We start from the raw sequence: 16,379 nt of genomic DNA on the forward strand, positions 1-16,379 counted from the left end.
TCCTGTTGAAACGTTTTATTTTTACACATAGAAAATCAGTTATGTAAAGACATTATTCACAATTCAGTTTTACAAAAGTCTACAGTTATTCAAAAGTTAATGTAGATGATAACTGATAAATTGGGCCTCAGGCAAGAAGCAGCAGTATAAACAGATTCATTTTTATGTGCTGCGTTTGAGCGATTTTTAAAAAAAAAAATTGGGCCATTCACCAGTGTTTTCGTACTTTCATGAATTTGCTCTTCGGTAAGAATCAGGTTCTCAAGTGGTACAGAGCTGTCACACAAGTCATGTACAGATAATCTGCACGTCACTATCAGGGAAAGATTTATTTTTATATATTTTTTGGCGGCATATTTCGGCACATTGAATTCTCTCCGACGGCTGCCCTCGGGGTCTGTATGCACGTCTCAGTTCAGTATCATCCTCTCCAGTTCAACAGCTCCAACAGACTGAGACTTCCTCTCTCTAGCAGGTCGCGTCATATTAAATATAGAAGTCGTATTATTCCAACTTATCTTTTATTATTATTACATTAATAATATGAGCTTTTAAATTTAATGAACAGAGTTTCAGTATTCAAATCAATTAGCTATGACTGTTATTACAGTGAGTTAGATACATAATCATAATCTGCAAATGTATGCTGAATCTGTCGGCAAAGGGACAAGATTTTGGTATCAGGTACATGCTGGCTTTCATCTGATGAGTATTGAAAGATCACCTTTGAGCAGGATTTGATAGCAAAATTACATTTTGTTTTACATTTACAGTACTAAAAAAAGGAAGTGTTGGTTCCGGTATCGGTTCAAATTTTAACAGTACCCAACCTTAAATAGTCCATGTGGTAGGGCTGGGTACTGTTCACATTTGAACCAAACACTAACTTTGTCCAGTACTTTACTTTCTCTGTAATAGCACAAATATAATTTCCAATGGGAAGGATTCTGCTCCATTGTCTTGAGTAACCGCCATCAGCTCCAGTCGGGACGTGGCTCACTGTCTCACTCAGAAGCGCCTTGAGGTACTGAAACTTGATTAACGCGAATCAGTGCTCGTAACGTAATTCGGTTGGTACTCTTAAAAGTACCGAGTTAGCTACCTGACCCTACCGTGAGAACAACAAGAGGCGGAAAGCATAGTAGAAATGCAGTCCTTGAACCCATCAGCTATTGTTTGACGACAACTCAGCAAGTTTGTTCCTAATTTATCTGCATTCATGTGCAAATAACGGTTTACAGAGCATCATGAATCTGTATGTGGCCTCCCAACTTGCCAATTGGACTGTAAACAAAGACGAGCACACAGAGGAGGAAGCCTTGGATGTATAAAGAGATCTAGATACAGCGTTTAAGGCGGGGCCCCGTTCAATCCTATGAAAGTTTCTCAGTAGTGCATGAAGGCAAAAAATCTTTCATACTGTGGGGCCCACGGAGCAAGCGACCTAGAGATTTGCGGTGGCCGAGCGTCGCAGAGCTGCTAACGTCCACTGTGCAAACAGCTAACCTCAGGTTAAGTGCTTTGCTAACTTGAATGGAGATACAATGATTTAATCGTGAGGCTCTTTTTTCGGGGGCTGTGCTCTCAAAAATTGTATCCATTGATTTACAAAACGTCAGGCTAAGTCTATGGGAAAAGTCTTTTTCGGCCCAATGGCATCAATAGCATAAAGCCCGGCGCACTTCCTGGGAGCCTGTTTGCACGCAGAGACTTATCGTAATCACGCTGATAGTTGATTGGTTCAATGACATTTAGGTTAATTAAAGAATCGCATCTGACTCTAAATCTGCAGATGTTCAGTTTTATAGGACTCAGTATCTTGATCCAGACATCCTGAACATTTCCTCTCTTTTTTTTGTCGTCTGCAGCAGTAAAATGTATATTTTCAAATTGTTCCTGAAATATTCTGAGTCACAAAGATCTCCCTGAAGACGAGTACTGACTGCTAAATAGATTTCTGACAGCTGGCTTGAAGTTTGCTGTGACAAATTCCCGACTCTTTGTTCACATTTCGGTAACAGTTTTGTGGATAAAGCTCACAGAGCAGCATGGTTATGTGAAAATTTCTCAGCCGTAGATGATGCTAATGATGTCTCACAAACGCACAGCGCCTCATGAAGAGGTGTTATTAATCAGGATTACATTCATTTACAGACTGGCTGTTTGGGATTGGTCCTTAGATTTGACAGAAAGTACTGTGGTCACAACATCCTTTAGAAACCTACAGTAAACCTTTAGTATCGTTACACACATGAACTCCTGATTAATGCTGCTAAAAAACAAAAGGCTTTTTTAAGTCTAAGTGGGGGTAGAGGAGCTGTGAACTACGGTGGCCTTTAAGTTCATGCTGCTACAGTGCAAATAATTTTCCATATGGCAGCAGGACTGCTTGACATATTTGTACCTTGATTACAGAAAACAGTAACTGTCGTCTGCAGTCCTTCATCCCACAGCTCACCACTCCTCCTGCCCATATTTACCTGTTTCACTTAAAGAATTAAAGCAGCATAAATCAGTGTTTTGATGAGCAACATAAAATCAAAGGCACTTAATCAGCTGCTGTTTGAAATATTTCTTCTATACAAGTATTAACAGCTAAAGTGCAGCAGCATTCGCCCAGTGACAGATTGATTTAAAGGTTGAGTCTAATCTCTGGAGCCCCTTTCAGACATTAAACCTTTCACACTGCTGAGTTGATCTATTGAGTCACAGCTGTTTGAGCTTCATGCTGACTCTGTTTAAGTATTAGGACCAGTGTGTACTAATATGAACGTAGTAATGTTTTCACAACATGTTGCCTCTGGCATTAGGTGAGAAACCTGCGTATGAGGTGACATGTTTACAGCAGCGTGACGCTAAAGGACGGGTTTATTACATTATCTACATGGCCCAGGTGTGATCAGTTACACTGCCAGTAATCATACACACGATAATGTTTTTACACAGCATGGCCACCGATAACAAAAGACCAGTACTTGATACTTTTATGAGCTCATTAATTAAAAGTGGTTTGAATTTGGTCTGGTGCTGAAAGGAAGAGCTGCCGACTCTTTGTGCCTTCCAGTGAGATAACAAGCTTAAAAACAGGTTAACAGATTTTAAAGTCTGTCTTAAAGCAGCAGTCAGGTAAACATATGAACACCGGAGCAGCTTTTCCTTGCTGTAATCTGTCCTCCTGTTCATGCTGGACATTAAGCGATCTCTTTATTTCAGTGTAAGTCAAAAGGGACAAAATCTACAGTCCTCTTTCTCTGCAAAAAATGTATTCCAAAGTTTATCTGACACTTCAGGAGTCTGAATTAGACACTTAGACAAGTCTGTTTAGTATGAATTTTAATTCTGTTTTTTAACTACACAGAGAAAACTTCATACTTAACCTGTAAAGATTTATTTGAAACTGCATTAGGAAGGGATCTGTTAGTGTCCAAGAGAAATGGAAGGAATATTTACAGCAAGCAAAACCTGTTCCAGTGTTCCTGTGTGCACCTGACTTATTTTAAAATAATGTGAGGCTGTCCTTTAAGCTTGTTGTCTCATTGGCTGTAGTATCACCATACAATATTTTATGGATTCTTTAGAAGATACGATGTTTGCTAAATCTGCCACGATACGATTTTGATTCGGGCCTGCGATAGATATGAGATGATTGGTCAGAGAAGACGCTGCACAGAGTCCACATAGTGTTTTTTTGTCCAGGAGAAAAGCACTGGCAGTGCTGGGAGCACTTTATCCAAGCGCCTCATAAAAAAACACTACTGCTGATTGTTTAAATGATGCGCTGCATGTGGGTTTTGTTTCTATGACAACAATATCTTGACACTAACATTAGCCAGTTAGCTAAAATAACGCTACACTAACAGAGGGCTGACTACACGGTCAACTTCAAGCTTACGAAGCCAATGGTGATAACAGCACAACCCTCACCAGCAACATGTAGTGTCTGCCACCGATCTGCTCCCACAAAATGACCTTTTCTATCTGTGTTGCGACAGTTAGAGATTTTCAACTTAAAGCACTCGGAGCGGCTGCAAAAAAATGCGGAGTGCTCTGGAAAAAGACGCTGGGTACGACGCCTTTTCTCCAGGCAGCTGCATACGCTTACTCTTCAAGAACAATTGAAAAAGGACACTGGTGCAAAGACAAAAAAACTTTAACCTACTTTAAATTGACTCCACTAAGACATAACGCATGGCTTTACAACAAGAACATTTAACAAAAGTATAAAATTCGGCTCGCTAATAACTGTCAAAGTTCAGCTTTACATAAATGAGCCTAGCAGCTAGCAGAGTTTTCCTCTACTGCCAGCCTAACGAATTCCATGTATTATTTCTACTTCTTACTCACTGTTGGTTTAAGTCACTGCATCCTGCGGCAGAACAGCGCGGTTTAATTCCAGCCTGTGTGAGTATTTTAATCACATGGCAGCACTGTGTGCATATAGCATGATCTTCTGTTGACCCTCTTTTCTCCAAAATCCCCCCAAAAATGTCACTGCTGATTTATTCCTGAGAGGAGAGTAAATATCCTTATTGTCTTTGTCATGGCTGCTTTCATTATCTGCTTGGCGTCATGTGCTAGTAGTCTCGCTCACCAGACCTTTCTCAAGAAAAGAAAGATATCGCCTACAGGACGCGAACCATGGCAGAAAAATGGCTACATCCCTGCAAGATCCAACACCGCAAAAGTTAGTAAAGGACGTGTTGAAACCTGCTACACAACCGGAGGTTTTAGGGCGGGACTTCAGCGGGTGGCTCGTTCCGCCCAGTGAGAGGCTGATCTATGCAGCGAACTTCCACCCACTCAGACTATGTGCTAGTGACACAAACGCGCCTTTGGAATTTCACAATAAGGCATATCTTTGAGATGGTGATGTGGATCAGTGTTTTCACTTTACACTGATGATTCTGGATCTTTTCACCCTTCTTGGACAGTAAAGAGAGACACCAGCTCTTGGTTTCCGAATCTGACCAAAGCAGCTCTGGTAGCCTGCAGACAACTGGTCTTTTGTAGTCGGTGGCCATGCTGTGTAAATATCATGACCTTGTGTAAATGTAACTGATCACACCTGAGCTGTGCAGACGGTCTGAAGAAGGCAGATTACGGGTCATGTCTGAAAGGGGCTTTGAATCACAGTGACAGTCTTGAGTTGGCTCCTACGGTCCGGGGTATTCAAACACAGCAGCCGCTCCCATCCCAGTCCCGATGCACATGGACACGACGCCGTACGCCCTGCAGACAGGAAAACATGAGAGGAACAGTAAGACCAGTCACCTCAACACACTTTAAACTAGTCTCAAGTAGGGATAGGAATTGATAGGATTTTATTTATCAATGCCATTATTGATTCTGCTTATCAATGCGATACTTCATCGATTCCTCCTGTGAATTTTCTGTGTAGAAAAAGACCTTACAGGTTTTCGGTGTCAACAACACAAATTTTATTGAGATACGGTGCTGCATAAATTGCACGTCATGCTGTAAGAGTTCTTTTTGGTGAAATGAAGCCGCGCTTTCGACCGCTTCTGTCTCTGCGCCATTACGTCTTCTTTGTTGTTGAACGTGCTGCTGACTGACGAGTGCGACATCAACATTTAGATTCGGTGTAATGAAAAGAATCGTTAAGTATAAAGGCTAATGATGTCGATGAATTGAACCAGTTGGAACCGGTTCTTAACAGGAACTGGTTCTCGATTCCCATCCCTAGTCTCAAGTGTTGGTAACAAATGATAATTATTGAAGCATCATTTGAGACGAACCTTCGGCCTCTGCGTTTGAGCTCGTTGAGGAGCGTCACCACCTGTCGAGCTCCGGTGCAGCCCAGAGGGTGACCCAGAGCGATGGCTCCTCCGTTAGGATTCACCTTCTCCAGCGGGATCCCCAGTTTCTCCACACAGTACACGGCCTGAGCAGCAGTAAAGGGTCAGTTCAACCAAAAAACACACACACACACACACACACACACACACACATTTAGATAACACACACACACACACACACACACACACATTTAGATAAAGTGTTTTCTTTTTCCCACTGCAGAGACGACTTTTGCCTCCATCTTAATGTCTCTATTCAAACAGACCACAGACATCATGGTGGAGAATTTTCCACTGAAAATAAAGAAACAGACCAATAAAAACTGTCCAGAGTAACAAGGACACTGACGCTACAGAGACCTACTGATGTGCAAATAAAAAAAACATTGGGATGGAGGCAGAAATCTCAGATCTCAAACAAAAAGATACAACCTCTGAGCAGGAAGTAGAGCTGCAAAAAACACTCCATCAACATCTGGCTCTGAACTCACCTGACTGGCAAAGGCCTCGTTGATTTCAAACACGTCGATATCAGCCACAGTGAGTCCTGAAGAGGGAAACAGGTTTGAGTTAGAGGAAGCCTTTTAGCCAAAAGATCAATAAAGTAATCAAAAGTCATCCTCTGAGGAGCATTAATGTCTGTGCTCAAGTTCTACTGTAGTAGCTGTTGAGGTATTTTACTGCTGCACACTGACGTCCCTGCAGCCACACTGCTGCTGAGGCTCACTGTGCTCACACACATGCTCACATACTTGCCTGTGTACTTTGTACTCAGAGGATTAATTAGAAAAATCCCTGGTGGTCAAACCAACAATACAACATCTACTTCAAGAACTTGACGTGGTGACACTTGAGGAAGCAGTGGTGGAGGAAATATTCAGATTTTGTATTCAAAGATACACAATGCAAGATGTGAGATTGGACCCACTCTGTGTGTGGTGGGGTTTTTATGTGCAGACTGTGCCCTCTGCTTGGATCTCTACTTTTCTTATTTTGCTATGTTTGGGACGTTCCACGGCACAGCGCGCAGGTGAGCTCTGGACTTCATAAAAAAGCTAACAACCAGGTAGTAGAAGCAGGCACCCAAGAGGAAGCAACGAGAATCTGACACACTGGCCCTTTAAGTTAAAGTTATAGCCTCAAAATTTACTTTTACGTACCAAAAGAAAAAGCCCTCATTATCTAATTTCAGAATAAGATATGTTATTGGATTATAATTACTGATGAGTTTATGTGTCAATCACATTAATGTTGCAGCTGGTAAAGGCAGAGCTTATTTTAACTGTTTTATTTGTTCGTGATATTCTGTATACAAAATATGAATCTGAGAAGTAATTACAGTGTAGTGAAGTAAAAAGCACAATATTTCCCTCTGTATGAAGTAGCAGAAAATATAAAGGGCTCAAGTCAAGTACAGTGGGCGTGTCTTATTCTACAGGTGTGAAAAAGAGCATATGGTGATCTGAGTAACAGTTGATCAGTGCTTGATTTTGGATGAAACAAACATCTGTAGTAACAGAACAAAAGTTTGCAGGTAATCAGTGCCATCCAACATCTTGCTACTACCGTTTTACGACACCCTCCGTCGATCCCGAAGGGAAACAGTTCAAGAACCAGAGCTACTTTGGTGCAGAAAGTGTTAATGAGGAGGTTCATGTTCACACATCTTACCTGCCTGCTGCAGAGCTGCAGGGATGGCGAATGCTGGTCCAATCCCCATCAGATCTGGAGGAACACCCACCACTGCGCTGCCCCTCAGGACTCCCAGGACGGGCAGACCCAGAGCCTCGACCACAGACCTGCGACCAAGCAGCACGGCTGCTGCTCCGTCACTCACCTGGCTGGAGTTACCTGAGACAGAACATGTGTTTGTGTCAGTCAGTATGTTAACGTGCACAGTGAAGTGGAGCTATAGTCCCAGCTGGACGAGGACATTTAACTGGACTACTGTCCTTGTCCCAGTATACAAGCACAGGAGGGGAATCCATTTATTGAGCCAAGTATGTGCGACTCCTCTACGATAGGGCTGCAACTAACAATTATTTTCACTGTCGACTAATCTGTCAATTATTTCTTCGATTAGTCGACTAATCGTTTTATCAAAAAAACGTGATAAATTGTTGAAACATGTCGGCCTGTCTCTCCCAAAGAGAGTCAGACTAACATGTTTACGTGTATTTTAAAAGTCTGGTTTTAGTCGCACTAGCACAATAAATATATTTTCTCTGAGTGACAGCTGAGAGAGGAATGAGTTCACCTGTTAGTGACATGACTGACCTGCGGTGGTGCTGCCGTCAGGTTTGAAGGCCGGCCGGAGTTTTTTCAGTCCTGCCAGAGTCGTTCCCGCTCTGATCCCATCATCCTTAGTGACCGTCACCTCACGCTCCTTCCCCTCGTTGTCCACAAACCTGGTGGTGACGGGAACGATCTCCTGGTCAAACACACCTGTGCTCTGAGCCCGGGCCGCTCTGTGTGAAGGACGTCACACAACAACACATTAATACATTTGTTTAATTAAAGAAAATGTTCATTTCAAGATGCACAATATGCAGAGTGACACAGCACATACAGCAGACTGTCTGTGCTGTCAATCATGAGCAAACCATTTAAGAGAAGAATTAATAAAACTCCTTAATCTGTGCCAAACACTAACTGCTTGTTTTTTCCCATCATTTCTTTCCATCAATATTTCATTGACAGGTTTTTGAGACATTTTTAACGACTACGAGACGAGCAAACTGGAAACAACTTCTTTCGCAGAGGTGTTAAGATAATTAATGTGTTAATTAATTAATAAATGCCTTCATGTCATCACACGCTGCAGTTATTAAAAACCTCTCAGAACGTTTAGCTGTTACATGTGTTTTAGGAAAATGGTTTTTTTTCTCAAATGTGCAAATTTATGAAGCAAAATGCATCAAAATCAAATATTTTACACGCCTACAGAAGGGGACTGTTTTGAGCACACAGATACGCAGACGGAGACACAACAACATAAAACACTTTGACTCACTTCTGCTGAGAACTGAGAGCAAAGGCGTCCTGCTTTTCTCTGGAGACGCCAAATTTCTCTGCCACGTTCTCTGAGGTGATGCTGCAGAAACAAGGATCATAAACATGGACGGTTATTTCAGACGGATCAGGTGTTGGTGTTGGTTTATTATATCTAATATTATAATTTTGGGTTGCCATAACAAATGTCAGGATAATACATTTTGTAGTCTCAGTGGTAAAATTTGGAATTATGTCAAATATATTTTAGGGCTGTGTAAGTGTGGGAGTTCATAACAAATTTCAAGATTATAAATACATTTTGGGGTCATACGGCACAAATTTAGGATTGTGAAAAATACATTTCTGGAGTGATGTGACAAATTTTGGGATTCTAACAATGTTTAAGAGAAAATAACTGAGATTAACCCCAAATTTTGGGATTATATAAATACATTTTAGGGCTGTAAAACAAAAAAGGGATCTTGACTAGTACATTGTGGAAAAGCAAACAACGTTTGATAAAAACAATTACTGAATATGATCGCAGCACATTTTTGGGCGGGATAGCAAATGTTAGAATAACAAAGTTTGTGGTTTCAGTGGTAAATCTTAGATATGAAAACATCTTAGGGCTCTGTAGCTGTAGCTTTGGGAATTCTCTATAAAATTATTAAAATTATTTTCAAAATTATACATTTTAAAAAGTTGGTTATGTGTGGCAAGAAGACACATTTGGGGGAAACAGGTTTTGTGGCATTTGGATGTTTTTGGATTATATTATATATAATACTTAGGGCCATATCACAAAATTTAAAATTACAGCTATTTGGAGGTTGAACAAAAATTGTGATTATAAAAAAACTCCCCCACAAAATATAACAAATTGAGCAAAATACAACAAATTTAGGGATTATCATCAATTTTAGGATAAAATAAGTTTGAGATTAACAGCAAATTTTGTGATCATACTTATGGTTGACGTAAATTTTGGAATTATAAAGTTAAATAAAATTAGGGGTTATAACAAAATCATTTCAGGACTGGTGTAAAAGATTCATGTTTTATAGCAAGTTTAGGGATACAAATAATGTTGAAATGTGTTTTAATGTGTTTAATTTTTTTATGATTATACACATTAAATTTTAGAGATCTATAACAAAGCTTTGGAATTTAAAAAAAACAGTTTGAGAGACACATTGAAATAAATTTTAAAATATAATCTGAAAACATCCAAATGCCACAAAACTTATTTCCTCAAAATTTGTCTTCTTACCAGCTGCAACCCACATTTTTTTAAATTTATTATATCTTAAAACGTGTTACGTAATTCCCAAAATTATAGAGCCCTAAAATGTATTTATAATGTCCCAAAATGTGTTGTTTGTGACCTCAGATACCCCCACAATTGGCACATTGTTCCCAAAACGTTTTAAAATATAATCTAAAAACATCCAAATGCCACAAAACATTTTAGGGCCATATCATGAAATTTAAAATTACAGCCATTTGCAGATGAATCAAAATTTGGTATATAGAAAACATGCTTTCAGAGCGATGCAACAAATTTAGGGATTATCATCAATTTTAAGATAAAACAACTTTAAGATTACCAGCAAATTTTGTGATTATACTTATGGTTGCTGCAAATTTCGGAATAATACAAATACATTTTAAGGATGTAAAACAAAATAGGGGATTATAACTATATATATTTTTTAATTAATTTTAGAGCTCTATAGCAAATCTTTGGAATTTTAAACAGAACAGTTTGAGCGTGTTATAACACATTGGAGATTGTCACTAAATAAAGTTTAGGTTGCTATTATTAATTGTAGTTTCATAAAATACAATTTTGGAACAATATGCCAGATTTTTAGGGATCTGGGGTCACAAACACAAACAAATGGGATTATAACAAAAACATTTTGACGTTGGTGCAACAAATTTGGGGATTCTAGCAAGTTTGGGGATAAAAACAAAATAAATTTTGTAATGATATTAATTTAAGGGCTCCATAACAAATCTTTGGAATAAATAAAATCCGTTTGAGAGTGTTATAACACATCAGGGTTTGTCACAAAGTTTGCTAAAACTAATTCTAGTATCATAAAATCCATATTTGGAACAATGTGACAGAAACAAACTGTGGGATTAAACCTCCCTTAATTTAAATCCAGTGAGGCTCAGTCCTCGTCTTTGAGTTCTGACACAGTGTCGTGCAGTAGGTGGTCTCACCCCATCGGGATGAGGCAGTCTCGGGCCTTGTCGTTGTCCGTCAGCCTGGAGCTCAAATCTCCAGGGTCTCCCATCCCACGCAGAGACATGCTCTCCACTCTGACACACACAAACACACACTTTACACTCTGTGAGAAACATTATTTTATTTGAACTGCATCACTTATTGTTGGGATGCTGAATAAACTCACCCACATGCGAGGCCCAGGTCAATGGATCTGCTCCTGATGGCTCCTGCACAAACAGGGTTGAGATCAGAGTGAACACACGGTACGTTAACATGTGATGAAGAGAGGAGTGAAGAGTTTGTACCTGCTATGTTAAACACAGCCTGCAGCCCGGAGGAGCACTGTCTGTTGACGGTGTAGACGGGCACCGTCTCTGGAAACCCGCTGAAATGAAGACAGAGCAGTGAGACGTGCTGTGACTGAGTGAAGGAGGATGACTGTGTGAATCAGTGATGAAGAGTCTGACCTGAGGAAGTGAGCCACTCTGGCCATCACAGCACCGGCACCGGGCTGCAGCACGTTACCTGCAGACAGCAACACACAGCAGCGTGATTAAAATCTGTGTCAGGATGAAGAAACACTTCACAGTTACTTCAGGAATCTTACTGTGTGTTCTGTTTCTACTTCATTGATATTTGCATCATGAACTTGTTTCACAGACAGTGGTGGAAGAATTGGTGGTTGATGAAGACTACAGTGTAAACATGCTGTTACAAGTAGAGCCTGACTGATACAGTGGTTGGCCTGTTGAATCTATCACAGATCAGTGTTGGTGTAAATGTCCTCTGATGTGAAAACTGATCTTTTAACAGAACGTAATAAAGAAAAGTTGCTTGGTATAATTCAGAATTATTAAATAAAGTTTACTGTCTCAGTGCACTCATGTCAATTTCCTGTCTCCGTATCTGTGTTTGATCAATATATCTGAGGGATGACAGCAGAAAAATGTTTGTACACGCACACACACACACACACACACACACGTAAATTAGTTGATAATATTTTGTATTGATCATCTTAATCTGCAGAGACTGAATTAGTCTGAAACAACGATGTGCAGTGAAAACTGAAAAGTAAAATATTTCCCTCTGAGATGTGGAGAAGTTTAAAGATGCATCAAGTGGAAATACTCAAGTAAAATACAAGTACCTCAAACTACACTTGAGTAAATGCACAGAGCAGTTTTATTTTTTATTTCCAGATGTGTGTGTGTGTGTGTTTTCAGCTCTGCTAACAGACAGCTGCTGTAAATGATTGACATCAGATCAAATACTAAATGAGCAGCTTCACTTCATGAACACGACATGACGGGTCAAAGAACGATGGGAAGAACAAAAGTCACGTCTCACCGACACAAACATCTCCCAGTTTGTCGGCTGACAGTCCAACATCTGTCAGCACAGCTGTCATGACTGCACTCAGCAGCTCGTCAGGCGTGGTGTCCTGCAGACACATGGAAGGGTTAAATCACATCTGATCTCCCTGCAGCTCTCAGTCTGCAGCACCGAGCAGGGAGCACTCACAACTATGTAAAAATACTCTTTACTATTAACGTCCTGCACTCTCTTAGTTCCAGCCCACTAATCATCCACTTCAAGCACACAGTCGTGTCACAGTTCTTTATTAAGAAATGTTCACATTTCAGCTTCTAATCTGGTTTTTAAAGTGATTTAAAAAAAAAAAAAACAACCTTGTTTTACTCATTAAACAAAAGATAAACAAATGTGTGTATTCCAACTGAGGAAAAAGTTCGGACACCCTAACCCTCTAACAGCTAGTGATACTCACTTTGGCTGAAATAACTTCAGTGAGACGCTTCCTGTAGCCCTCTACCAGTCCCTGACATCGGCCTGAGGAAAGTCTGCCCCACTGCTCAACGCAGAATTCTCTCAGCTGTGAGATGTTTCCTGCCTGTGCAGCCCGTTTCAAGCCCCCCCACAGCATCTCAGTGAGATTAAGATCTGGGCTTTGGCTCAGTTCTCAGTCCTTGATGGATTAACTGGTATGTTTTGGGTCACTGTCATGTTGCAGAGTCCAGCTCTGCTTCAGCTCTAATATTTTTTTTTTTACAGATGGCCTCACATGTTCCTCAAGCACTCTCTGATACACGGTAGAGTTCATGGTGGATTCTATGATGGTGAGCTGACCCGGTCCTGCTGCAGCAAAGCATCCTCAAACCATGACACGTCCTCCATGTTTCACAGCTGGTGTGAGGTTCCTGTCCTGGAGTGCTGTGTTTGGTTCACGCTAAACATGCCTTCTGTTATGGTGTCCAGATAATTCAATCTTAGACTCATCTGTCTCTCATCTTGTCTTTTGCAGATGATGTGGTTCTGTTGGCTCCATCTCACCGTGACCTCCAGCATGACCTGGGGCGGTTTGAAGCCGAGTGTGAAGCAGTCGGGACGAGAGTCAGCACCTCTAAGTCTGAGGTCATGGTTCTCTGTTGGAAACCGGTGGATTGCCCCCTCTGGGTTAGGAGAGAGTTACTGCCTCAAGCGAAGGAGTTCAAGTATCTCAGAGTCTGGTTCACGAGTGAGGGCAAAATGGAGCGTGAGAGGGATCAGTGGGTCGGTGCGACTTCTGCAGTGATGGGGTGCTGCGTTGTGGAGAAGAGGGAGCTGAGCCAGAAGGCAAAGCTTTCGATTTCCTGGTCCATCTACGTCCCAACCCTCACCTATGGTCATGAGCTCTGGGTAGTGACTGAAAGAATGAGATCACTGATACAAGCGTCTGAAATGAGTTTCCTCTGTAGGGTGTCTGGGCTCAGCCTTAGAGATAGGGGGAGGAGCTCGGACATCCAGAGGGAGCTCGGAGTAGAGCCGCTGCTCCTTCATGTTGAAAGGGGTCAGTTGAGGTGGTTCAACATCTGATCAGGATCCTCCTGGGCGCCTCCACTGGTAGGAGGCCCCGGGGCAGACCCAGAACACACTGGAGGGATTACATATCTCATCTGACCTGGGAACACCTTGGGGTCCTCCAGGAGGAGCTGGAAAGTGTTGCTGGGGAGAGGGACGTCTGGGGGGCTTTGCTCAGCCTACTGCCCCTGTGACCTGGCCCTGGATAAGCGGGTGAAAATGGATGAATGAATGGATGGATGGATGGATGGATGGATGGATGGATGGACTCATCTGTCCAAAGACATTATCCCAGAAGCTCTGGTCTCTGTCTACGTTCTCTCTGGCAAACTTGAGTCTGGCCTTCATGTTTCTCTCAGAGAGCAAAGGTTTCCTCTTTGCACACCTGTCATGAAAGTTAAACTTGTGCAGTCTCTGATTGTAGAGCCATGCACTGTCTCAGTAACCATGTTCTTATCATGTGCACCTGATGTGACACAACTGTGTGTGATTTTACCTTTTAAAATTACATTTTACAGAAAGTTTTAAAAAGGATTTTCTGTAGTTTTAATTATTAAGTTATATTACTTGAATCTCTCAGTATTGTTAAAATTGATATAAATATCCATATGTCCAAATATGGTAAAAATAACAACAACACCAACACACAGGCTTTCACATGACTGTAAGTAGTAAAAGTACACAAGTATTGTCAGCTACAAGTTCATAAAGTATCAGCAGTAACAGTACACAGGTATCCTCAGCATCATGTAGTCAAAGTATAAAAGTATCACCTGAGCATCAATCAATCATTAAATACATAAATAAGTCAAGTCAAAATTTATTATAGCCCAAAATCACAAAAAATGCCTCAATGGGCTGTACATAAAAACACATAAGCAAATTACAAATAACACAACAAATAAAATATATAAAAACAAGTGGAATGACTATGAAGAACAAAATAAACAAACAAAACAAAATGAAAACAGCAAAAAAAAAAAAAAGAAAAGTGAACTGGTAAATAAATGCCTAAATAAATACAGGAATAAATAACAATATAATTACAGGAATAAATAAATACATAAAAGACTAAATATTTGAATGAATGAGTTAATAAAGAAATGCTTAAATACATAAATAGGTAAATGAATGAATTAATAAATGCCTGAAGAAATACAGGAATAAATAAATATGGAAATCAATAAATGTATGAATAAACAAATGTAAGTGTACAACAATGTACAAATAAATCTATTTATTTATGTCCTGATAATTATCAATGTTCATTTATTCATTTGTGCATGTATCTATTTATTTTGAATTTTTAAATTTAATTATTCTTTTATTTATTGATAATGTATTTATTTATTTAGTTAGTTACTTATTCCAAATTATTTATTTATATCTCTATTTGTTTATTTTACATTTATTTATTTGCACATTTATTTCTGTATTTATTTTAAGTTATTCATTTATATCTGTATTTATTTATTCATTTATTCCCGCACTTATTTATTATTTTATTAATTTCTGTATTAATTCATAAATGTCTTAACTGAATTTTTAATTCTTAAACTGCTGATAATACTTACACACTTTAAGGTTTTAAATGCAGGACGTTGACTGAGTGAATGAGTGCTGTCACAGTGTGGCATCAGTACTGTAACTAAAGTATCTGAGTACTTGTTCAGTGCAGGTGATGATTATGTCACTGTATCACCTTCATCATGACATCATCACGACATTTCCAGCAGGTAAACGGACACAGTTACCTTAAAGGCTCCTCTCTTAGCTTTGCCCACAGCGCTCCTCCGTCCGTGAACAACCAGCACGTCCTCCGGGCCGCTGCTGCCCGCTGAGCCGCACTCCGTCCGCCACACATCCCGGCTGTGCCCGGAGGAGCCGGAGGAGCCGGAGGAGCCGGAGGGACACAGGTGGCCCGAAATGATTTGTAATCTGTTCATAACGACGACAAAACACCAAAGTTACACAGCTGCAGGCGGCCTGTTTGATTTGTACTCTGCCCTCAGCTGTCAGGCTGCGTCACTTCCGTGTCCTATACTCAGGACGGAAAGCGCGGAGGGACAAACTACAGCGAGTTGAACGGTTCTCATCCACGTTCTTCTTCTTCTCCAGTTTGATAGCGTTAATAAAACTATTTTATTTTATTATTTAACTAGGCTACATTTTTTCTCATTCCTATTTATGTTATATTATCTTAAAATTTATTTATTATTATTGTATTTATACCATTATTTAATTAGTATTTTACATAATTTATTATATTTTCTATTGTTTGTTTTTTTTAAAATTAATTTTGCTCTTTGTTCTTGGCATCCATATGTGTAACATTACCGCCACCTACTGGATGTTGCCAGTTTTGCAGTGTATATATTAACAGTATCCACCCCACACATGTATGATAATGTCTGTATTAGTTTTTGTTTTAGGTTATTTTCTTTGATTGGCTATGTTTCATATTGTTG

General features: G+C 40.1%; 2 protein-coding genes across 2 annotated transcripts in view; one reads left to right on the top strand and one right to left on the bottom strand.

Moving 5' to 3' along the window:
* Positions 1–15,963, bottom strand: acaa1 (acetyl-CoA acyltransferase 1). The gene is made up of 12 exons (XM_050043795.1): positions 15,666–15,963; positions 12,403–12,496; positions 11,520–11,577; positions 11,358–11,437; positions 11,237–11,279; positions 11,046–11,144; positions 8,830–8,910; positions 8,094–8,284; positions 7,488–7,667; positions 6,308–6,363; positions 5,757–5,902; positions 1–5,229 (listed from the first exon to the last, which is right to left on the bottom strand). Exons 1-12 carry the CDS (start codon positions 15,855–15,857, stop codon positions 5,154–5,156), a joined length of 1,296 nt encoding a protein of 431 aa, XP_049899752.1. The 5' UTR covers positions 15,858–15,963; the 3' UTR covers positions 1–5,153.
* The window catches only part of kif16ba (kinesin family member 16Ba), a 291,583-nt gene that overhangs the window by 80,605 nt on the left and 194,599 nt on the right, over positions 1–16,379 (top strand). The gene's annotated exons all lie outside the window — the stretch shown is intronic.

This window comes from Epinephelus moara, chromosome 5 (genome assembly GCF_006386435.1).
Source record: "Epinephelus moara isolate mb chromosome 5, YSFRI_EMoa_1.0, whole genome shotgun sequence".
Classification (NCBI taxonomy): Eukaryota; Metazoa; Chordata; class Actinopteri; order Perciformes; family Serranidae; genus Epinephelus; species Epinephelus moara.

Coding starts and splice junctions, on each gene's coding strand:
- acaa1 (XM_050043795.1), bottom strand. CDS start 15,857: ATGAACAGATTACAAATCATTTCGGGCCACCTGTGTCCCTCCGGCTCC. Junction 11,578..12,402: donor ACTGGGAGATGTTTGTGTCG/GTGAGACGTGAC, acceptor TGCTGTCTGCAG/GTAACGTGCTGCAGCCCGGT. Junction 5,903..6,307: donor ACGAGGCCTTTGCCAGTCAG/GTGAGTTCAGAG, acceptor ACTGCTGCTCAG/GCCGTGTACTGTGTGGAGAA.